Raw genomic sequence first — 26,385 nt, 5'->3', positions numbered from 1 at the left:
AGCTTTCCTGGCTTTCTTGTTCTTGAGAAGAAGATTTTTGAAAATTTCTCGAAATTTTTATTTAATTTCTAATTATCTCCCCTTGAAAACGGGTGTGGCCCTTAATTTTCACAATTTTGAATCCCCTTTGCCTAAGGATGATTTGTGCCAAGTTTGGTTGAAATTGGCCCAGTAGTTCTTGAGAAGATGTTGAAAATGTGAAAAGTTTACGGACAGACGGACGGACGGACAGACGGACGACAGACAAAATGTGATCAGAATAGCTCACTTGAGCTTTCAGCTCAGGTGAGCTAAAAAACCCCCAGCTTTTTTATATTTAGGATTATTTTCAAAAGATGCGTTTATTTTCCATTATATAAGTACTGAGAAATTGTATCGGCCATACCCAGTGGTTTAAACGCCTGACTTGGGGATCATAGATTTCACAATTTTGATAGAAGGTTTAACGGGCATCATAACAATGCATTTAGTTTATCGCGGATATAAATATGTATAATGGAGTAGAAAAGAATTTTAAAAATTTAATACATTTTTAACAATATGGCCTTGTATGCCCCCCCCCCCCCGAGCCCAAACCCTGACTTAGGGATGAGGAGGAGGTGGAATGAATTTCACAATCAAGCAGATGGTTTAATGAATAATATAAACGTGATTATAGTTTTTTCAATTTATAATGAAGTAAAGAAAAAGAATTTCCAAAATTGAATACATTTTTACGATATGGATATACTGACACTGGCCCAGAGCCAGAAACTCAAAGGCAAAACTTTTTACTATTTCAGTATAGGTCATATTATTTGACATCATTACCATGCATTAATATTTTTTCATTACTGCTATAGGGGGGGAGAAGAAAATTTGGCTTTTCCTTTTGCCTGTTTTGCCCCGCCAAAATAAGAGTGCTATGGTCATACATTTCAAAAATGATATTCCTATTACCATTGACTGTGTTTTTTAAGAAGAGGTCGAATATGGATAATTGTCAACAGACGACGCATGACGATGAAAAAAACATAGGCAATCACTCAGGTGACATAAGAAATTAAAACGGCAAGCGTATGTGTGATCATAATTATCATGCATGTTTTTTTTTTTGTTTTAGCTTCGAACTACTTAAGTCTTGACGAATAACAACTTTTGAAAATTTGACCTCTCAAAAGTGAAATTATTTAATTTGTTGTTTTATTTTTACCGATATTTTGACACCATTTATGCCAAGACAAACATGTTTTTATAAACATCGGATTATAAAGAAAATACATTAAACATACGAAAAAAGATATGGTGTCAAGGATAGTTGGCAGATCTTTTAAAAAATAATATTTACTTGAGTTTCCAATTTTCTTTCATCTTTGTTTATTACGATTGTACATGCATAGTTTGTGAATAAATTATAAAAAAAAAAAAATAAAAAAAAAAGTAAATGCTTCAAGAATAACTTGTGAAACATTATAAAAGAAAGCCTTACCAAGACCTTGTAATTGACGATTTTCATAATGACTGATAACCCAAGTTGAAGCAAATTCTCTTTTAACCATGTATTTAACGAAAACCATTTTTTTAAATAGGAAAACCATGACTGCAAAACTATTTATGGCGTTCATGTACGCCATATGGCATGCATAAATATGAATGCCATACTGCTGGTTATATTTTTAGATGAAATGCACACGATATTAAAACATGTTTTTAAATTGTCTAAATCAGACAGGCGTTTTTACTACTAAATCTAATATCAAGTATTCTCCACTAATATTCACAAAAATTGATTGATATTGTGTAACTTCTACAGTACATTGACTGTACCTTTCACTGACTTCTACTGGACCCTATGATACATTTCTACTCACCAGCACTATACATAAACTTTTTTACGTGGAGCAACGACTGTTTCCGGATCAATTTCAATGACATATGTTACATTGTATCAAGGATCTCTTTCTTCCTTTTTCTCTCTCAACAATGGCCAATCATTAGGTAGCCAGAGTAAGCTTTCTTAGACACTATCTAATTATCTACTCATTGACGGTTTCGAAATACAAGTGGAAGATCATCGAATGAGACGAAAATCATTGAAACATTCACCCCCCTTACCTTAAAAAATAAAATCAAGTAGAGACAAATTCATGAAATTTAACATACTTGTTAATTTGAAATATATGGTAATTAAACGGAAATCCTTGTATTACGGACACTAAATCTGGTAACAATCTGATGCTTTCAAAGATTTTTAAAAAAAATTTATCAATGAATCAGTAAATAACCCCGCAGCCTCCATACACTGAATTGATGTACGACGCTTTTATTATGGATATCACAATACATCAACAGTTGTTTATGGAACACTGACTGTTTCCGCATTTTGATTTGCCTTCTCTTTTATATTTTTGGAGCTTGATATCACTGTTTTCAGCATACCATGTTTTCACTTTTTCTAATGTCTGCGGTAAATCTATTCCCCGAGTTCCCGGCAGATATAATACTATGACGATTACAACAACACATACCGGAAAATACTGCTCCTGGAGCCCACGGTGTGTGCCTGGCCTTGATTAAATACAATAAGGAAAGAAAAAGGAACATATCATTATTGATTAGTAAAGTGGTTTAAAATATGACATGTAGTCACGAGGTTTTTAAATTAAACTACATCATTAAGCCTTAATTTAAGACTGACATGACATACATGTAGCATTCTTGCATTAAAAATAAAGAAACATATTTTTTTACGTCATATTATTTCTTTCGGTTCGGGCCACATATAAAATGTACACAGTGCTCTGAATAAAAAGCTGGTTTATGTTTGATAAAGTTTACGTTCACACGTCGATCTAAACTACTATGACAAGGCTGGGCATTGTGATAGCTAATGTAAAATTATCACAATAATATCTAATAATCCTGTCAGAAATTGATGAGGTTGCAGATTTAAAAGTTCAATTTGGATAGTATTTAATAATTTTATAGGAGTTTGGGGGTGTAAGTAGCGGAATGTGTGATTTTAAAACATAAGTACAAAAATTTAATGTTTCTCCACTTGTTACCGTCTTCCTTGGAAGACGGTATAAAGAGTTGAAATAATTTACAGTCTCCGGGTTGTGCACTTCCTTTCCTTTGTGATTGGTAGAAAATACATGATGTGAAAATTTACATTTATTTCATTGGTTGAAATACTGCTCGGCTCAAAGGAGATAATTTTCTGATGATCTTTTTATGTACGACTTAACAAATTTCGTAGATTTCAAATCTTAAAAAGTGAGAAAACGAAAAAGCAATATAAAATTGCTATGAATGAAATTCAGCCTTTGGTTTTCAGGTCCAACTAGTTGAAAGTAATATTCTATAATAATAAATTGAAATTATTTGTTTTTCTTCTAGCATTGTTTATTCAAATATTTATACAAAATAAAAAAAATTGATGCGGTATGCCTAATATCAATAAAGTTATTTGCACCTTAGATAGATAAATGCAGTGGGATAACTTTGATTTTATAAAAATAATACGAGTCTATACTACGACCCTACCCAAGATCTCTTTTACCCTATAGTCGATCACAACTTACAAGCTCGGGTACGCAGTTCTCAATTTTAGACACGAAGGCTTAAACGACACGTGACATAAAATGTTTCACTCGCCATGCTATGTAGAGGAAGGTGACATTTATATAAAAAGAATCAAACTGCCTTTGATAACTAATTGCTGTTTAGGGTTTGTTCTAAAGACGGTTAGCTTTTTTAAAAAAGCTAAACTTGTCGAGATGCTGTTGTCATAGGCAAAAACCTATCGGGAGCCCTGGACCGGTAAATGTCCGAGTAAAAATAAATAGGCGACTTCCGGAGCATAATGACATATATTTCTGCTATTTTAAAGGGGCATGGTCACGATTTTGGTCAAAATTATTTTTCCAATTTTAATGTTTACAATGATTCATTTTTAATAGGCAACCGAAATTTGAGTGTCATTTGTTGAGTTATAAGCAAGTTACAGAGCTTGAAATTCTTCGCTATTTAAACAAAGCGTTTGTTTACATTTTGAACGTTGAAGTAAAAATCAGTTTTAAACCTAAAACGAATGTGTTAAACGTTAGGAACTGTTTATCTTTGCTTAAGAAAAATAAAAAGATAGACAAATAAGCTGGAATTATTTTTTTACTGCTTTATTGAACCTATGTAAACAAAAACAGGGCACGAGCCTTGTTTACATGTTAAAGAATTGTGAGCCCTGTATCTTGCTTATAACTCTACGAATGACTCTCAAATTTAATTTGATCATTAGAAATGCATTTCTTAAGCATTGTAAATAATAAAAACATAAAAATAAAATTTGACCAAAATCGTGACCATGCCCCTTTAAGACTTATCAACCTGAAATTCGGCATGAATGTATTTTAGACACCGCGTTTCTGAAAACGTTATGCATATCGTGAAAGTTATAAAAATTTATTGATTTAATAGGCTATTGAAGCGAGCTGGTAGTTTGTTTATCTGGGTCAGAGTTCGACCCCTTTCTTTATTTATGGTTACATTGAAATTAATGTCAAAACGGGCTAAGCCCCTGTGAAAGGAGAAGAGTAGTTTTTTTATCTTTTTAATTTTCAGCGCAGACCAAACTTCTAGATAGTTAGTGTATTGCGATATATTCATGATTTTCTAAAACACATTTAAACAATATTTTGATATTTCTATCGATATATTTTGGCGTATTTAGCTTTTATTTCATAGAAGTACAATCTAATTAAAATTAGACTTGTAATGCCGCTCCTCTACGATACGCTTTACTAGCTAGCTAGACTATCTACGTATATTTTTTGCCATTGTACAGTTTCCGTCATTTTTATGGATTTTAATAAAACTACACTACAAGTCAAAGTAGTACAATCAAAACCGATGAAAGGAAAAACTCCAAAGATTTCGGCATTGACGCGTCATCTTTTTTCCAGGTAGATTAACAATAACGTAAACAAAATTCTTATAGTGATTTGTCATGGGAAATGTTTTCCTTAAACTTACCCTGTTAGTGTTTATTTGCTAAGAGATCGATTTTAAAAAAATCGGCATAGAATGATATAGAAGAATTACCTAAAATGCCAATAGTGTTTTCTTCATAATTTGAAGTATAATCCTCGCTACCCAATAGAGACTGACATATATAATTTAATGTACCTCATTCTGTAGGAAATTGTAATCTTGTGACAAAATTAGAACTGCAAAAAAATTTCATTACCTTCTTGAGTTTATCACATTATCAAATATTTTACATTACTATTAGATTTTGACCCGTGCGTGCACGGGTTGACATTGTATATTATGTCGGGCATACATCAAATTTGCACATGATGTTCTCTCTCGGAATTTTTCATATTAAACGCACTGAGTTAGAGTATAATAACTTATCTCCCGTATTTTCTTTTATGAACAGAATATATAGCAAATTTTAAAATGAAATTAACACGTATTTTTATCATCGTTTTTTGAGTTTATCCATGCGAATGTGATATTGTGGAAACATAAACTAAAGAGCATCGCGTGATTTAGCGTGAATGTAATGTGCATGCGCAAGATTGTAAAATCCGAAAAATTCAGACGATTTCCGGATTTTTAAAAGGAATTTTGTTGGTTATTAATTAGCGAAGCCCGATTGAGAAAAACAAAAACCAAATTGGTAATTCACAAGTACCAATGATGTTAAAAATATATAAAACAAAAGATAGCACTCTTCCGATTTCTCGATATTAAAGCCCAAAACTTCAAGTCTATTATTTTGATATAGTAGTATAGATATCCAAAATACATAAATACTGCATAAAACCCTATATTATAGATTTCAAGAAATACAACTAATTTCAAATTGCTGCACCATAACACTTAGAAAAAAATGAATGACTTCGTTTATTTCATATAAAATCGAGCAAGTATAAGTCTACCTTCCTTTATAACAATTTATGCTAAGTTTGTTAATTTGCATTGTTATAAATCTATTTATGTACAGCTGTACATAAATATATATTTTCCTTTCAGCACACACATCCTCTGACGTAATTAATAACAAGTAGCTTGATTTTATATGGAATTATTTTACCTCCACTTATTTTCACTATTAAAGAGTAATTTGGCATATTTCGCTGATTGATTTCCCTGACAATCTCTGTAAACAGACGGATTCACTGCAAAACAGACTAATTTACTGCAATACGGTGCGTCAATTTGATGAACTGATACATACCTATTTAGAACATTTAATTATTTCCGTTAACGAATAGAGAAGTTCCGAAATATTCCAAATATGATCATTTATATTCATAATAAAAAAATTCTCCTTGGGAAATATACTTACTCTCGGGGATCTGGAATTTTGCTGATTCCCTCAATGGTATACCGTACACAGGGACATATTCGCACCCGTTTTATTTTCGCCTCTTTCGCCGTCATTGTAAAAGGGCGAAGTTAAGACTGGGCGAATTCTATATTTCAAATAATATCTCTTGCCAGAACAATTGCATTAAAGGGGCATGGTCACGATTTTGGTCAATTTTTTTCCGATTTTAATGTTCACAAGGTTTTATCAAATAATTTGTATTAGGCAACCAAACTTTGAGTATAATTTGTTGATTTTTAAGCGAGTTACTTTATTCGTGCTAAAAATGAATAAGATATACAAATCAGCTTTTTTACTGGTATATTGAACCAATGTAAACAAAAACTGGGCACGAGCCTTGTTTACATGACGAAGAATTGTACATGGCACCCAAATATCATTGGGTGTTGCTAAAACGCAGAACGGAAAGCGGAACGGAACGGAAAAAATATTATCACATTAATCGCTTAAATATTGTATAGATTGGACACAAATTATTTTTTTTTGTATCATTCATTCATATTCTATGACAGACTATTATCAAACGGTTGCTTAATCATTTGATATCATTCTAATGTCTATTAACCAATGCATTGCATTCAATTTGCATTATAAAGTACGAAACGGAAAAATGAAATGTACACACATTGTAATTGAATAAGCTATTACGATAACTTTTAAATTATTTTACTTTTGTAATATTGTTGGAATAATAGTGTAGGGCAGTGGTTGAAGACTTTGGTTGTGTTTTTCATGACTTTGAAACTTGCACGGGGTATAAAACTTATTTTTTTAAAATTCAAACATGATGTACTCTCATCCACATTGAAATTGTAGTGATGTATACTTTTCAATTATTAATAATAGCATTATTGATAGCAAACACATGACCGACGAACAACATCTACCACCATAGTTATGAGGTTTTGCTCCACCTGTAGGCTAATCTTTTTGTCTTGCAATTTTAAATATCATTAAATCGAAAACAATCATTTTATATGATCACTAACGCTCTAAATGTCTCCTTTCTTTTGTCTAATATCGGCGTTCGTTGTCTACATCTTCTACTGATTTAGATTACTTATTTCTAGTATTTTAGGTATGACAGTTTCGTTACTTACCTTCGTTATTGTACATTCCTGAAACTTAGTCCGAATACAGATTAGTTTGATCAACTGATACTAGTGGTCAAAGCATGTAATGCTAATTATGAGAAAATCATACATTTTTAAAATGAATAAACTTGAAAAATATACATAACAGTTCTAGAAATGTTAAAAATTACATAAAGTATATCGTATTTAGCTTGTGTAACACATCCATCAAGCAAATAACATTATATATAACATTTTCCGTATTCCATTCCGATCCGCTTTACGTTCCGTTTTCCGTTCAACGTTTTAACAACACCCATTTGATCATTAGAAATACATTCCTCAAGCATTGTAAATAATAAAAACAGAAAAATAAAATTTGACAAAATCGTGACAATGCTCATTTATTACACGAATCAACAAGTGAAAAGCTGTCAATGTTACAGCAAACCGGGTTTTCTTTTATTTGAACCGTATCCATAATCCATGTCAACCCTGAATTGATAAACACTACCAACCATATCCAGTGAAATGGAGTACCCTATATGCAATATTTTGCCAAAAAATGACTAAGTTCAAAAGCTGGTATTTTTTTCATATATAATCAAAAATCAAACTCCTAGCAATATGCACACATCTAATATATGTACAAGTGATCTGCAGAGGAACGACTTCCTATCTTGAAAACTGTAGGAGGTGTTATCCGTACAATGAGGGTACCCTGTATGCAATATTTTGTCAAAATATTACTAAGTTCAAAAGCTGGTATTTTTTCATAAGTTATTAGAAATCAAAATCCTAGTAATGTGCATACCTCTGATATATGTACAATTGATCTGCAAAAGAACAAATTCCTATCTTGAAAATTGTAGGAGGAGTTATCCGTACAATGAAGGTACTCTTTTGGCAGCCGCCCGCCCGCCATTTTCACCATTTTAATAACCGGATTTTTCCGTTGGATAAATCTAAATTTTTTATTTAATAAAATTCTTTAGTATATAACTCCTTGGGGACCAGAACCCCCTTACCTTCCGCCCCAATCTAAAAATCAAGATCTGCGTATGACTGATCCGCGCAAGACATTATATAATATTATAAAATATTTTTTTTAATTCCATAATTCATAATTAAAAATTTGTAAAATTAAAAGTTTGAAAGAAATGACACAGATGTTGACGGTTTCGATATGGAAATTAAAGATCATCGAATGAGTCGAAAACCATTGAAACACACACCAACCCATGCTTTAAAAACAAACAAAAAGAAAAGACACCCAAATATCTTAAGTATAGAACACTGTGCCGGATAATTATGCCAGTGCCAAGGTGGCATTTTTGCACCCGCCTAAGCTGCATATATCGAAAATTCAAATATGCAATATGATAAACAATTGCTTAAAGAGTTAACATATACCTTTTTAATCATTGTATCTCACCTGTCAGGTGAGATATCCACCTTTCAAAAATAAATTCCTATAGGAAAATAATTTTTCCCGTAGGAAAAACAATATTCCTATAGGTAATTTGAAATTTCCTATCGGAAAACTAGAACTTCCTATAGGAATTTCAATTCCGATAGGATTTGATAAAATCCGACAGGAAACATTAATATCCTATAGGAATACTACATGTCTGAATCAAATTCCTACGGGAAATACCATTCTCCTATAGGAAATATACTTCCTATAGGACTTTTTAAAAATCCTTTAAGATTGTCAATATTTCCTGTAGGAGAATAAATTTTTCTATGGGAATTATCATTTTCCGATGGGATATTATTTTTAAAGGTAAATATCTCACCTGTCAGGTGAAACACACTAAAACAAAAGTGGTTATATACTCTCTACATAATGGTCTATCATTTGGTATACATGAATTTTTCCGAAACTGCATCTTAAGCGTGTGCAAAAATGCCACCTTGGCACTGGCATAATTATCCGGCACAGTGTTTTAGACAAATTCATGGAATATCCTTCATAGTTGTAATTTGAAATGTATTTTAATTAACCGGAAATCCTTGAATTACGAACACGAAGTCTTGTAACCACCCCCTTTTTAAAAGAAAATTAAAAAATACAGTAGAGCCCCATTTTATTTATTGTTTCAATGAACCAGTTTGTGAGTTCGCAGCCTTTTATTACCTGATTTACTAGATCAAATACATCAACATTCATGGAACGGCTGTTTCCAAATCTTGATTTGCCTTCTTTCTTTTATATTTTTGGAGCTTGATACCACTATTTTCAGCATACCATGTTTTCACTTCTTCTAATGTCTGCGGTAAATCTATTCCTCGAGTTTCCGGTAGATATAATACTATGACGATGACAACAAAACACATAACGGAAAAAACTGCTCCTGGAGCCCAAGGTGCGTGCCTGGCCTAGATTAAATACAATCTGTTGTTTGAAAGAGTTAAAAACCTTGTCATCGAAATCATCTTCTTTAGGATTAATTATTACATAATTAACACAATTAGTTTTAAATGTAATAATGTTTTTTTTCTAATTAGGCGCTGAATCAAACTTTTTGAAAATAAAGACACTTTTCTCTATTATTCTTCAATTTTTTCAGAAAAGAAATCACCGTTTTCAATTTTGATTGAATTTGAGAAATACCTATTCCTAGACGTTTCGGGAGAAAAAACTTTTTTGATAAATGCACAGACAATGGCATATTTTAGAATGACCTACTAATTTTAAATCAACTAACCAATGTTCCAGCAAAAGAAGATATCAAGGCACCAATCCTGGCAACAGTTGAGCACATTCCCATTCCAAAATTCCTTTAAAATTCAAATTTATCGGTTTCATAATTTTTCAAAGAGAAACAATTTTCATGTTAAATACCGAAACCTGATTGGTTTAGACGCAGTTCATAATCCGTTCTATGTTTTAGAAGCAGTTTATAAACTATTCTATTTATAGTTTATAACACTTGACAACGGGTAAAATAACAAATTGTTACATGCGCGTAAATTATGCGCGTACGGTTCGACGTAGAAGTCAGATTGTTCCTCAGAAAAACAGATAAATTTCTTTGAAAATAAGACATTCAGTTTAATAAAATTAATAAACATGTATAGTGCTTGTTTGGAAGGGTACCAGTTGAAATTGACACCTTTGCTTCGCGTATGTTGACCATTGTTCTCTAAGGAGTGTCGATGTCGACTGTTACCCCCCCCCCCCCCTCAGAAAAAAAGGGACTATTTATATATATGTGCTCTTTTTTACCTAATATTCGTAGGAAACAATTCAGGTGTGAATAAATACAGAACGCTTATTGATCCTGTCATCGCCATTTTCCCCGTCAATGTCGCAATGATGGAAAGCGTCGTAAGACTTGAATCACTATCTAAAATTTGAACAAAAATATTTACATCTAATCAGTCATTGTAAGTTTTTGTGCTCCTTTATTAAATTTCACAATCATCAAAACAGTAATGGAATATTAAATGTTTGTCTTTGCATAACTAAATAAACTCTAATGGAATTTAAGTTTTCTAGTTTTGTCAATTTACGAAGTTTGTTTGTGGCATAAATAGACATTAATGTTTTATCAATATATATAATTATAATTAACTCTTATCTTTCACAACTCAGCATTTATAATTTTACAATACTTATTTGAACCGTTAAACATGGAAACATGAGTTTCAAAATGGAATAAGGGATTAAAAGTAAAAAAACCTAAATATTTTTTTCTTCGACGACCACCAATAAATTTTACGGCCATAAAAACGCTTTAATATGTTCTGTCAACATACATGTATATACTTGTGAAATTTCTCATATGAACCTTATATTTCCTCTAAACAACGTTGATCTTGAAAAAGTGCATAGTGAATAGTGATTTAACTGAAAACATTCAGATAATAATTAAAATAAAAATATTATTTCAATGTGTTTATGCATAACAGAATAAATATATCACATCTTATTATACACCTTTCGTTCCACCCTTATATATATATATATATATATATATATATATATATATATATATATATATATATATATATATATATGTCTATGTATATATAGACATATATATATATATATATATATATATATATATATATATATATATATATATATATATATATATATATATATATATATATATATATATATATATATAAAGCCTTGGTACAGCAAAAAATACTTGAATAAATAAAACAGAATGCGACAGTCCAAATTAAAGCTGCTTGGTCCGATTTTATATCAAATTTTATGCACGTTCTTAAACGATGGCTATGCTAAGTTTATGAATAATAATAGACATTGCAGTAGTTTTACCCGTCAATTATGCCAAATTTCAATGAAGAAAAATACGTACAAAATTTGCTAACAAAACAAACGACATTAAAAGGTACCGCGTTATTTCGCCTCATGTTAAATTTCACCCTTGACGACGAGACGGGTATGGTTGTATTACGAATTTGACATCGCTTTTAATAAAGGTCAAAATGATCAGACAAATTACAAATAAACATGTGTACGTTTTGTTCGCTAATATTTCCAAAGTCTGCTTTCTTTACAATTGATGCATAGCATGCGGGTTGAATAACCCCAATCATTCGGGGGACGAAACCAAGCGGTCTCCTTTTCTAAACATTCCCGTGATGCATTTTGGTTTGTTTTTTCGTTTGCCCAAAGAGAAATTATTTTTATTTACTTTGAATATTTCTAACTTTGAAAGGAGACTGATTCTGCTGGTGTAAATAGGAGAAAGTCCATAACTTTCTAAGATAAATGATTTGTATGAAAAAAAAAATTGATACTGTAATTGCAAAAAAATCGGACCAAGCAGCTTTAAATAAATTGTTTACTGTTAGCGCTTTCAGCCATGTCGGCTCTTCAGACAGTTATACAAAATTAACGTAGCTCGCGGGTTTGCTGACGTCACAATAGGAATCGACGTAAAGAGTAAAACTCATACATGCTTTTTTAAAATGACAAATGAGATATTTAGAAGCTTAAAAGGAAAAATTACAAAAAGCTTAAATGCAGTTTATTACTGTTTATACAAACATTTATAATATCAAGTGCTGAAAATTTAAAGATGTCACACTTTGTTCTATAAAGTAAGAGTGTGCGTTGGAACTCTTCCATTTAAAATCATGTTTTAAAATAGACAAGTAAATTAATTGAACAGTATGCAATAAAATCGGGGTTTTTTTTTTACAATAATGAATTCCGTAATTTTATCTACCGATCAATTTTTTAAAAATTCTTTTGGCTTATACGATTACAAACTTATTATGTCAGTAGTTGCTTGGCATTTTTGGTTTGGCATTGGTTGACTCATAATTTCATAAAATAATAGCAATTTTCTGTATTACAGCCTTACAATAATTGCATTTGTGCATTTGATAACATTCACAATAATGTCTAATTAGTATTTACAAGTTCTAAAATGTGTTAATCAGCTAGTCTTGTCAATAAATGCATTTTAATTTTGTGGTTCTCAGACGTAAGTAAATGATGACGTCGGGCTAACGTCGTAATGAAAATATATGGTTTTGAGAAATCTTTTAAATCTTTAAAGTTGTTTTGCAAAATATTGGCCGAGAACACATACTGATTATTTTTTATGAATCGATTCATAATTATCTCCTCTGTTATTGTGTTGAGTATAATTAATTTCGTCTGAATCGTTTAAAAGTTTGGAGTATGGTTTTGTAATGCGTTTCTCGAGTAAGATGTGCATTTTACTATATATTTCATTGAAATGGCGTTGCTTGATTTTATCAATGACACTGTATTTGAAATACGATAACATTATTACCGCGCAGACGAATCTCAAAATTTTTTTAGAAATAAAACTCTGAAACCTATGGATCACGTGGACAAATTTTCAAGGTAGGTTTTCTCTCAAGCAGGTAAACCCGCGAGCTAACTTAAAAACGTTGTTTGTAACGTTGTCAATGACGTCGTGTTTTTAAAGTTCATTATGACGTCACAATGTACATCAAGGTAGCGATGGCGTGAACTTTATCAACGCAGTTAAGCAATGCATAGACATCTAATACAATACATATAAAAAATTATAAATATGATAAATCTATTTTCGATTAAGTTTCGGGTTAAATATTTTAATAAAATAGTCCTCTTTTGTGGTTCGGGCGATTTCATTTGAAGTCCACATTTTGTAAAACGGAAATATTTTAAATGTTCCCTCTCCGCACTTCCAAAATGTTCCGAACATAGAGTGTTTCTCACTGTTTCGTCCTTTATTTGTTGTTTGTGGACTCTCACTCGGGCGTTGAGCTGGTTAGTCTGGCCAATATAATTTTCTCGACATGTTGGACAAGTCGCACAATATATCAAATTAGACGATTTGCAGTTCATTGGGGCATTAGGTTTTAAAATTTGGCCGCTTTTTGATATTATTCCTTCTCCCTCCTGTATAAGGTCACATGTTCCAGATCGGGGGTCGCCGCACTTTTTGATGGAAATAGTATTGCTGGACGAGAACTTTGCTTTGGAGAGAATTTTCCTCAGATTCGGCGCTTGTCTTCTGCTGTTTATGATAGATGATTGGTTTAACAGTTTTTTCATATTTTCTGATTGTTCTAATATTGGAAAAAAACGTTTTGCTGATTTAAAAATAATAGGTTACACGGATTATGTGTAGTTACAAACGGAATTTTCTCATCTTGTTTCTTCTCCTTAAGGCGGGTCCTTCTAAGTTGTGCTAAAGGAATATCCATAGCCCGGTTAATTCCGTCATTAATAAGTTCCACGGGGTAATTCTGTCGTCTAAGGTGTTGTTTTAACTCTTGAAGCCTTTGTAGGCGAAGAGAAGGGTGAGTCACAATAGTACATACACGCCGTGCCATGTTGTATGAAATATTCCTTTTTGTATGAGACGGATGACATGAATGAAAATCCAAGTATTGATGGGAATCTGTTTCTTTGCTAAATAAATCGGTAATGATATTCTCGCCGTCTTTGATAATAAGAATATCGAAGAATGGGAGTTTCTCACGATGGACGTCTATAGTGAATTTTATCGAAGCCTGCAGTTCATTTAAAATAGAATGAAATTTTATAAGATCCTCTTCCGTTTTGGTCCAAAAGATGAAACAGTCATCAAGGTATCTTTTCCAGTTCTCTTTAATGTATAGCGTAAAATCGGCATCAAAGATAGCCGGCAATATACTATAAAGTCTTTCTTCAAGGTACCCCATTACAAGTGAGGCATACGTAGGGGCAACTTTTGTGCCCATGGCAGTACCTTTTATCTGTAGATAATTTTCATCACCAAAGAGGAAAGTGTTATTTTCTAGTACAAGTTTTAGTCCGGCTAAGATGAACTCTTTTGAAAATCTATCTATTTGATCTGGATGCTTGTCCAACCAATATTGAATTGCCTCTAATCCTAAATTATGAGGAATATTAGTATATAGGCTGCTTACATCAAATGTAACAAGGATCGTGTCTCCTGGTACTGTTTGTGGGATGTAGTTCAGAAAACCCATATCATCACGAACGTAACTTGTCACTTTGGTGCATAGCGGTTTCAAAATGATATCCAGCTTATTGCTTAACCGTTGTGTGCTAGATGCGGGTCCTGCTATGATAGGCCTCAGTTTTAGATCATTTGGTTTCTTGGATATTTTTACATTTGTAGATTTTACGCAAACCATAAAAATTACTAGATTTTACCTCATATTTAGTCAGATATTCAATTTCATTATCCGTTAGATTGTCTTGGTACTTTCTGGTAAGTTTTCCTATTTTGAGCATGGTTCGCCGATCTTCATTCTGTTCCAGTTTTGTGTAAAACTGATGATCTTGAAGTTGAGAAAGTGACATTTCTTTGTAATGGTCTCTATCCATTATGACTATAGCCCCTCCTTTATCGGCGTTTTTTATTATAATTGATGGGTCATTTTTCAATGTTTGCATTGCTTGATATTGTTTGTGGGAAATATTAGACTTAACAGTTTTATCTGTCACGTTGGAGTTCGCAGTGTTGCGAAGACATGAAATATAATCCTCCAGATGTTTATCTCTATTTAACGGTGGTTTGAATCCCTTATTGTTTTTAACTAGAGATATGTCATTGTTTTTTTCATTTTGTAAAAACTCTTTTAAACGTAATTTTCGACAACATTCTTCCGTGTCCGTGACAACATCAACCTTATCAGACTTTGGTGTTGGTGTGAATTTTAAACCATGCTCCAAAAGTTGTATTTTACCAGTGTTTAAGTCTCTTTGCGAAAGGTTGATGATTTTAGGCTCTGTTGGAATTGTGCAATCAATGTTTTCCCGACTGTTTATTGTTTTTTCCGCTTCGTTTGTGACCGGCGTTGTCCTAAAAAAGAATTCTCCGGATTTTGTCGTGATATTTGTGAAGAGTTTCCCGAATGAGCTCTTTGAGTCCAATTCTGTCCCGAGGAAGAATTCCTGGAATTATGATGCGGTCCTTTTCTGTATTTCCTCCTTATTTATTTATTTATTTAAGTATATATATATATTTATATAAATATATATATATATATATATATATATATATATATATATATATATATATATATATATATATATATATATATATATATATATCTCCAAAATGAGTGAAAAATTATGTCATTTGAGCAAGTTCAAGGTCATTGAAAAGAAAAGATTAAGAATTTGTGTCCTGTCTATACCTTTCTATGGAGAAAAATTGGACGCTCATACCTCACATAAAAATGAGCTGAGATTGTGTCATGAACTTGACCCAGGTTTAGGTTTGCAAATTCAAGGTCATTGTTAAAAAATTGCAAAAAAAAAAATTCTGTGTAAGCCATATTTTTGTAATAAAAATGAATAGAAGATTGCATGTGATCTGTAAATATCTCCTGATCGTAAGCTATGGTCGTATTTGCAAGTTCAAGGTCACCAAACAAAATGGTGCACCTGTTACCTTTCAATATAGAAATACTTAGGTTATTGTATTTTCCTAGCGGGAGGTATCATTCGTGAGCTTCCTCACAGTACCTTTAGTTCATATTAAGAAAAAGAATATTTGTATTTGATCGTCTTTTGAAATTTGTTTAAAACTCCAAATACACATTATGTTTGTTCAACTTTTGTAAAAGAAATGACAGCAGGGCTAATAGCAAAGAGCAAAGTTAATGAACAACAATACTCTGAAGATGAGTATGATGAACAATTAAAACAAGATGTAATTGTAATCAGGGCGATTATAAAGTCTCCCAAACGAACGAGGCCATCATTGGGAGTAGGGATGACCCACATGGGTCAAACTTTACAGACAAAAAGATTTAGAACTTGATTTTCTTATTTCTGAAGTTTCATGATGTTCCCCAGGGGTCCTAAACTATAGATCAGGTGAACCAACATGACATAAGGAACAAGAATATATACGGTTATGGGGTGGGGATCTTAACCGTTAACAAGATATTTGGGCACTTCCTGTTTGAGGGAGGTCAAAACCACCCCTGGGGGCCATGACCTACATACCATTTGATGCCCCTTAACATATGGAACAAGAATGTATATTGTTTAGGGATGTTTTTTTTTTTTACCGTTTTCAGGATATTTGGGCACTTCCCGTTTGAGGGGGTCAGGACCACAACCGGGCCTCATGACCTACATACAAGTTGATGCCCTCTATCACTTGGGGATCTTAACCATTTTCAAGTTATTAATGCACTTCCTGTTTGAGGGGGGTCAGGACTACTCTCGGGGCCCATGACCTACATACCATTTGATGCCCCTTAACACGTGGAACAAGAATATATATGGCTTGGGGGTCAGGATTCTAACAGTTTCAGAGATATACGGTTATTTCCAATTCCTGCTGGGAGGTAAGGACCCCCGGGGTCAGATCTAATAAACCCTAAATATTGCCAGTAACAGTCAATATATGATTCTGAAAAAACCCTATTATTATTATTTTTGTCCGTTTTCAAGTTTAAACCATTTACAATAGAGTAAGATTTTTCCCATAAGGTTCAATTTTAGACCTCACGACCTTTTGACCCCCAAGAAAAAGGGTTGACCAACCCCAAATGAGAAAACTCAAACCAGCGAGCACATTAAGATATGCAGGCGTATCGTATCCTAGAGTTTTGTGCAATTCTTATCAGCCATTTCTAAGAAACGCGACGGACAAGTTCAGAGCGGGAAAGAAGAAGAACCGTACAAAAACAATGTCTCCAAACTTCGTCTGGGAGACTTAATTAAAAGCAAATTTAGAGATATAAAGAATCTCGAATTCTAGTTACAACTTACCTGTAAAATAATTTAGAAACGTGGCAAGTGTCAAAGATATCCCAGCAACGCTGTGAAAAACGATCAAGGTTGATATTCGTCCAAGCCTACATAAATATAAATGCAATGACTGATTAAAAAAACCAGATAATTCGTTTCGACATGTAAAACAAAGATACAAACATGTACATGTTTTGAGCGAACTTTTTTTTTCTTTGAAATTTTCAGAAATTCGGTACATTTTAAAATATTATAATGTTCTGAACAAATAATATACACATCATGATTTTTAATATTTGTATATTTTGTAGAAAGAGCCATACCGATGTAGCATGATAATATTCAATGTCAATGAAACATATTCAACAAACGCCGAGAAGAAAAAGTTAAGGAACCGATTCCCAGCCAAAGATGTCGCCATTAAGGTCAATCCAAAATAAGTCAGATTATCTGTAACCCTGAAATAAACAAATATGCCATTAAATCACCTGTATTAACGGGTCAAAAAATGTATATAATCTTAAAGCTTTATTCTAATGTGGTGTCATACTTACCAAATAAAACACATCATTGAAGATATAATCAGGATTGACCTAGTGTGTAAGATCGTCTTTATAGAATATTTCTCTGCTTTGTAATGAGTATTTTCGTTCTGTAACAGTGTTTCATTTGTTTCCTCTTTTCCATCCCTAACGGTTGCCATTTTATGTTTAACATTTTGCATTAGATCCTCGTAGTCTAGTTTGTTCCACTTCGCTACTTTGAGTAATATTTTTTCTATCCTCTTCATTTTCCCATTTACAATCAACCATCTTAGTGATTCGTCCTGAGTCCTAGTATCAATTAAATGTAATTTATTATCAAAATGTATTATCTAGGAGACAGTAAAAGTAAAGCGTTTTTATTTTAGAGTATATTGTATAGTGATATGGAATATTGTGATTTTAATATTCAATATATATATAGTTAATTGAGTAGTATGCATTCATAACAAGAACTACTTCAACATCAATTTTAAACTTACCAATACTGAATAAGACTTAGAAGTGAAAAGCAACTTAAGGTTATTTGCAAGTATCTCCACGAAAAGTTTTGTAACAGGTATGCAATGCCAGTCATGACGACCAATCCGCTGGAGGTTACAAAGGCTCCCCATATTGCTGCCTGAAATCGGATGCGTTCAGGAAATATTTCTAATGTTAGGACCACCCCTGACATAACCATCCCCTATAAACAAATTTTAGAAGAAAAATTTGATATAAGAACAAGTAGTTTTTATTTCATAGATCTTGAGTTTTTAGACTTATTAAGGCAGATATTAAAAATATGCATGTGTTATTCTAAAAAAATAGACAAATATAGACTTTTTAAAAAATAATTTATTTCTTTTTCAATAAAACAGACATGCAGAATAGACATTCAATCATACACACACACACACACACAACACAACACCAACACATACACACTTATGAATGAATAAATGAGAAATAACCCACATATTTCCCAGAGACCATTGTTTTTCAGAGGTTTTTAACTTTGTTATTAAACATATGAAAAAACCCTCTTTCATGCATGGGATTTTTTTTTACGCCGGGATGAGGCAATCCATTTATTCAAGGAATAATTTTTTGCAATAAATTCAGACAATTTCATAACATTACTTCCAAAATATTTCCTAACACAAATACGAGGAATGTTGTTTTCCCCCGTTTTTACTTTTGAGTTGTCCTTGCAAGAGAAACAACTCAATCCACTTTTTTGCAAAGTGTCGCTTCGTCTACAGTCGGGCTAACAGACCCTTATGAAACCTCCCAAATTCAATCTACATAGAGAAATTACAGCTGAAAATTGAGCGTAAATGTGTAATATGTAAAAATAGAATTAGTTAAAATATAAAAACCTGCTGCAAGACACCCAATATAAACTTCAAGATAACCAGTATGGTGTAGTTCGGGGCAAATGCAGCACTTATTCCTATGATCAAGGTTAACAGGTTACAGGAGAGATGAACAGTCTTCCGTCCCATCCTGTCACAGACTGGCGAAACAAAGACTGCCCCAGCTATCTGACCTGCCATTAGCACTGCCTGAATTAGTTCTGCTAAATAGGCCTGATCGCATACCAGATCAAACTGGAAGATACAGATAAATTATTATAGTGCCGTTTTTAGGTAAAAAATATCAATAAATTGCTTTTTGGGAGTTGATTTTAATCAACTCTCCTACGCAGTTACTCTGACAAACCGGAACTGAAACAGTGTTTGGACCTAAGCACAAATTATCACCGCTGACAAAACTTAGTTCTTGAAAATAATCAATGAATTCGATGTAATGTATGCTGAAGAATCTTTTTAAGGAAACGTATTTATTAATACCTTGAAAATAGTCAAATTTAGATATTTTTAGCAGTCGAATGTATTCCTACCCCAGAGTTCAATATACATGTTGTCTCGTTCAACCATCGGCTGTCTCCGTAAATCTCCGACAAGCAGAAAGTCAGTGGTCGCGTCATCAAGCTATCACGGGATCCGGTGTTAACAGAGAGTATTATATCTTGCTTGTTGGAGATTAACGGAGACAGCGGAGCGTCTGGTTGAACGATACTAGAGTTTATTATTGCTAGGATCCATACAATTTTTGAAATATTTCGATTACTGATATATAGGTTTTTTTTTAATATTACCCAACATGGCTCATACGGGGTTTTCTCGAAATTCTTGTCGGAAAAGTCCGAGAATTCATAATATTAAAATGTGCGTAAATTCAAATATATATTATAAATTATTTGCTAAGCAAAATAACATATCGTTGATTTAAAATAAATAATAATCGATAAAATCGACCCCCGTCAGTTCTTCAGTACTTTGATTTCCTGTTATATGTAAGCTCTGTTGGATACTTCTGATTTAAATGCAAGCTCAAATTTACCAAAATTAGCATACAGTTTAAACAATTGAGGATTTTTAAATACCTATAGATAATCTAAATCCAGAAATGTTGCAGTGAATCTACTTGAATTGTGTCTATTTAAATCAGAGGGAGGAGTCATTTGAATCAGCAGAATTCTGTTGATGGATCGATTTGTGCGTTTGCTAAATTATACTAAATGCTTTATTTTACGTCTTAAAAAAATCGGATAAAGCTTTTAAATTGCATATAACTATAGTGATCGAACACGAATTCCTGACCATACAAAGTCGATGGAAAGCGTTTTAAAACGTGTAAGTGTTTTACAGTGAGCTTATTGACAGGACTAACTTGATAGAACCCACGTGACTTTAGAAATAATCTATTCCATACGTTGGTTCAAACATGGGTCACGCAGGTAATAGCTTTCACTTGCTTTTGAAAAAACTTCGAATTTTCATTCACTTTTATATTTTAGTTAATGTTGTACAAACTTCTTATTTTCACGGGAGTTTTCTAAATGTACAATGCGTCTTATGTCTTGTGCATGGTTAGGCTGACAGTAAACAACGACTTTGTTTTGAATGCCCGTCCTCGATTTACTAAATAAAATCACGAATGTCGGCTGACCTCTACTATGTTGTAAAGCTTCGTGCTTTTATATACATTAAATTCAGCGCTACAACTTGTTGTTTCTTATGGTTTAAATATCAATAGATGATGTGATTTGTGCTCAATTTGAATCTTCATTTATTCACTTTTTACCGGGTCCCTTTTCCTTTAATAAAAACAACATTATAAGAATATATGATAGTTAGAAAGTGAATTTTATCCAACAGTACAATTGTTTTTTATTATTGCATATTGTTTACTGTGCAAAATTTAAAAAAGAACGTGTTTGTAATTATACCTCAGTAACGATGGTACTATGTTTCTTTAAAAAGTACACGTATTCAAAACACCCCTGAACAGACTTCAATCCATGTCGTATGGAACCATTTCTATACATTTTCTTGTCACACGTTTCGTACGTGGTCCCAAAAGATGTATTAGTCAGAGACTGGTTTTTGTGATCCGAGGATGCGCATTGAAATCCCGGTGAATACGCTGAAATAAAAGAAACCCAGGCTTATTAAACAGATACCAATGCTTATTTTAACTCCCACCCCCTTATTTTCAGTGATATAAAAATCAAATAATGATTTTGAGCAATGCATGATGCATAAGTCAATTTGAGTTAGTATCCTTACTCCGACTAATATAAATGTTTTTTATATGTCAATGTATAAATATATATGACATGTTAATGATTGCAAAATGGACTTTTTAAGTAATGGAAATACACCAGCTCTCCTTTATTTTCACTGATGTGCGCAGATGACTTGATTATTTTTTCTCAGTCTGCTGCTGATTTAGTCAATGTTGAATACTTTAGAAAATTAAACAGAGAAAGACCGTTAACGATTAATTTGAACAAAACTAAAAAAAAATGTCATTACAATGTACATATATGTATGAAGGCGCATTTGCACTGAAAAGGAGATGTTATACGTGTAATATGAGTATTAATTTTACTACACTCTTCTCCCCCTTTGACACTTATGTAGGAAGCATTGCTTACTACGGTTGTGAAGTTGTGCCCCAAATATAGAAAAAAAATCATCTTAATTATTATAAAAACATACTGAATGAAAAAAATCATCATAATTATTATAAAAACATACTGAATGTTAAAAGGTCCACATCTAATGCATAATGACCCTGCAATGGGTTATATAGTTACGTATTTTTAAGATACTTTTACCATAAAAAAATTATAAACAGTCTCTTCTAGCTGATAAAAATGGCAATTCTAAATGTACAATATATAAATATATGATTGATCATTGTACTTTGCAGTCATATCTGACAAAGAGAATTTAAATATAAGATTATCATCTCACAGTCTTACCGTCGAAACAGGTAGATACAATATTTAATATATTTAAAACAAGACTTGTTTATTATGTTCCAAAATGGCCCTAATTGGAGACTGCATTGTTTGCATGAAAGCGTCTTCGAAAGTAATGAATTTAATTCTGAGAATGAAATTTGTTTTTTTTTAAAACGTCATGTTGCCAGAACACCCTTCTATAAAGGTAAAGAAAATTATATCAAGATCAAAGTTATATAAATTATGTGTTAAAATTCTATACCAATAAACACTCCGATCATTAGCTGGAACGTTGTTTCCAAGAGATGGAAGTAGGTAAATGCCAGTTGTAGTCTTTGGTATGGTCCCCACCGACCATAGCTATTGCATTAAAAAACAGTGTGATATAAAATATTACATGTCTTATCAAAAAGGAAAGAATTTTAATTTTAAAAAATACAAATGTAGATTGGGTATATGGGCAACAATAAAGCTTTGAGCCCTCTGCCCAGAGGTCGAATCACTGCCCGACGTGCTAAGTGGGGGTGACGAGTTGCAATTTTGCACGTTAACAGAGACAAAAGAAAAGGAAAGTTTTACATAATTGCATGTACAAAATCGTAGGAAAAATTAATAATAATAGAAGAAAGGATTCTATAGTTGAAGCCTTACAGAACTGAAGACTTCTTTAATTGTCTTGGGTGCTGGAAAAAATCTAAAAGGAGGCAGTAAACGGGAAAAGTAATGAAACGAGTTATCTTATTCGCGAAAAGGCTACAAAACTGCCTTTCGCCTCCGTTGGAACAGTTTAAAACACACTTGTTGGTGAAAATTGTTCCCCGATTTATTAATAATGTATTGAATATGAGCTTGAGAGTTCATTAAAAGGAATACTAGTAATCGGGTCTACGACGAAAGTTCACCTTTTTTACTGGTACATTATGAATATGTAGTTTGATAGAACATTTTATAAAACCCTTTTATACATGTAAAAACCTGGCTGTATATACACTTATATCGATACGATTTTTATAATCGTTTTTAAAGGTTACGTACATCTGCAAGATGGCACGTAGTAAAATTGAATCAGAAATAAGTCATGAAAGGATGACTTTCATATTGACTGAATTTGCAGTGCTAAGAATATGTTTACAAACAAAAACCAAAGCAATAATTTTAAATGCATGCGTTGAATGATGAAATAAAAGTTGAATTGAGCTAACTTTCTTAATTATGTTTTAATTTACATAGATTAATCAACAGCCCTAAACTACTGACTTTCAATAGGTGTTAGCTCCTACATGTAATCTGTAAGTGGTTGGTTATGTAGTCAAACAAATTTCTCCAATGTGAATAAAATTAGTGTTTATCGGTTATCTCAATACGGTTACACGAACAGTTCACACGAGCATCAACGACATCAAGTCGTTTACCTCTCAACATATATCATTCATTTATCACATGTTTATCTCAATATACGGTGGATATCACTCATGGGATAATTTTTTTTGGGAAGAAACCATTCAGTTGAAAAGAGTAGAATTTTAAATGTGAAACATTTAATGTTGTTTTATATTTTTTCCATCAATCGATAAAAACAGGCTCGAAAAGGAATGTTTGTTTGTTAATCTTTAAGGAACTTTTTTCCGTGCGTAACGTAGTTGACGTCTTAAAGTAAATGTGTTGTGAGGCTCACAATTATAATTTTTATAAAAGAGACTGAGGTTTAACCAAAAAAAAAACCACCTGGTAAATTTAAATGATGTGATAAAAAGCATATCTCATGATTTGCGATGGTATATGATTTTTATCGTTGCGTTTTCTATAATCCCCTCGCCAAGGCTCGGGGATAGAAAACACATAACTCGTTGGATAAAATTCATATACCATCGTTAATCCACACAAGTAATAAATAATAAAAAATAACAGAAAGCCGATTCAAAACTCTACCGGTTTCATTATAATCTTCAGGAGTTTAACTGCCTTTCGCCTCCGTTGGAACAGTTTAAAACACACTTGTTGGTAAAAATTGTCCCCCGATTTATTTTTAATGTATTAAATATGAGCTTGAGAGTTCATTAAAAGCAATACTAGTAATCATAACAAGATTGTAGCGTTCTAGAGTGTACATTGTTATTTGATAATTGATGTCGAAATATTATTAACGAACAAAATCGTTTTTCCTGAAGATTATAATGAAACCGGTAGAGTTTTGCATCGGCTTTCTGTTATTTTTTATTTTATATATATATATATATATATATATATATATATATATATATATATATATATATATATATATATATATATATATATATATAATCCAAAATGAGTGAAAGGTGATATCACACAGTATAAATAATCAAAAAAGAAAAAGAAAATGAACAGTTCCAAAGTTTCTATTAACTAGCGCTTTTTGGATTTACATCCTTCTTCAGGTGAACGTACATAAGTTATGCGACTTTTTGGGCATTCAAAACAAAGTCGTTGTTTTCTTTTTTAGATAACTTATGTACGTTCACCTGAAGAAGGATGTAAATCCAGAAAGCGCTAGTGAATAGAAACTTTGGAACTGTTCATTTTCTTTTTCTTTTTTGATTATATATATATATTATCGGTTGAAAGTGAGGACAGAAACTGCTATTGATATTTTATATATTTTATAGAAAGGTTATATCAGTATTTTGTACAAGGACGATTTCCATGATTGCACACACTGGTTAATTGATGCAGACAATGATCAAAACCTATTGATATTATAATAAATCAATTATCTTATGGTGTTTCCTTATAATTTGATTCACACAAATGTCGGTCCTGGGGAACATATAGTATAATTGTTATAGTCTTTATTTGTAAGTTTTGAATTTTTATTTTTCAGTGTAATTGTGTCCTATCATAAAAATACGTATCGATTTTGTATTATAGAAACAAATAATATCAAATGACGTACTAGGGCGCAAGCGGGTTTTACTTATTTATATTCAAATAATTATTTAATTATACAATTGCTGAAAATTATATAAATATCTGTATCATGGAATCAAGGACTCATTTTTTAAATATTATAAGGTGATAATATCGGTCGGGGCGTGATCAAATTCATATAGTCCTTTGGGCCGTATTGGATTTGATCACGCCCCGACGAAAATTGCCACTGTAAATACTCAAAGAAGGATTTTTTATTCCTTAAATAATCATTGTTCGTGGAGATCTTAAAAAATAGTTTTTTTCTGATAAAATTAAAAAAGTTATATTGAAACAAAGATAGTGCTTTGTTGCTATTTTCCACAATATTATAAAACAAGTTCACTTACATGTAATCTCTGTCCAACCCATGTTTCGTCCTTCTTGTGTCATTAATAGCTGCCGAAGATACAGAATCAATAGAAGCCATGTTTCAAACACAATGTTCTCGGTATCAAGTGGTGTCTTTATTCTTGAGATAATGTTCAAGGGGTCAAAAGGTCATACTTTGAACAAACACTATATATATATATAATATTTCACACTTTAAACATTACCTCCCGAATTTAGTTAGGGGCAACAATTTCTTTTTTTATCTGATCGAGGTTAAATAAATAAGCGAATAATCAGTAAGGTTTTCTGCCGGGTTAACACAACAATCGATGTTACATAGTATTTAAATCTATGTCAAATGAAGTTAACCTTGAGTTTTTTTCAGTATTTTTAAAATTTATTTGTATACGTTATTCAAATATCAAATGCCAAATTACAGTGGCCTCAGTATTCGGGACGCTCATGTTTTCAGTTCAATCCTCCGGATAGATGAAGCGTTTCATGATCTTCATGAATCTAAAATGTGTATATCTTTGTCAGAAATAATCATATATATGTTTATTATCGGTTTTGGTTTTGTATTT

The 26,385-nt window shown here is 32.1% G+C and overlaps 1 protein-coding gene across 1 annotated transcript; it reads right to left on the bottom strand.

Annotated features, from left to right (window-relative positions):
• Positions 1-9,492: 9,492 nt before the first annotated feature.
• Positions 9,493-25,977, bottom strand: LOC105327569 (organic cation transporter protein). The gene is made up of 10 exons (XM_066088981.1): positions 25,819-25,977; positions 22,785-22,882; positions 21,500-21,696; positions 19,584-19,814; positions 18,705-18,907; positions 18,004-18,513; positions 17,702-17,787; positions 10,682-10,802; positions 10,161-10,233; positions 9,493-9,831 (listed from the first exon to the last, which is right to left on the bottom strand). The coding sequence occupies exons 1-6, from the start codon at positions 25,896-25,898 to the stop codon at positions 18,231-18,233; spliced, it is 1,092 nt and encodes a 363-aa protein (XP_065945053.1). The 5' UTR covers positions 25,899-25,977; the 3' UTR covers positions 9,493-9,831; positions 10,161-10,233; positions 10,682-10,802; positions 17,702-17,787; positions 18,004-18,230.
• Positions 25,978-26,385: the final 408 nt, after the last annotated feature.

The sequence above is a fragment of the Magallana gigas genome, chromosome 6 (assembly GCF_963853765.1).
Source record: "Magallana gigas chromosome 6, xbMagGiga1.1, whole genome shotgun sequence".
NCBI lineage: Eukaryota > Metazoa > Mollusca > Bivalvia > Ostreida > Ostreidae > Magallana > Magallana gigas.
Note: the sequence above shows the minus strand (reverse complement) of the source record. Positions and strands in the feature narration are given on the sequence as shown.

Excerpts from the sequence above, each read along its gene's own strand:
- LOC105327569 (XM_066088981.1), bottom strand. The coding sequence starts at position 25,898 with ATGGCTTCTATTGATTCTGTATCTTCGGCAGCTATTAATGACACAAGA. Across the intron at positions 22,883-25,818 it reads GGGTTGGACAGAGATTACAT|CTATGGTCGGTGGGGACCAT; the intron begins GTAAGTGAACTT and ends TTAATGCAATAG. Across the intron at positions 21,697-22,784 it reads AATGATCGGAGTGTTTATTG|CGTATTCACCGGGATTTCAA; the intron begins GTATAGAATTTT and ends CTTTTATTTCAG.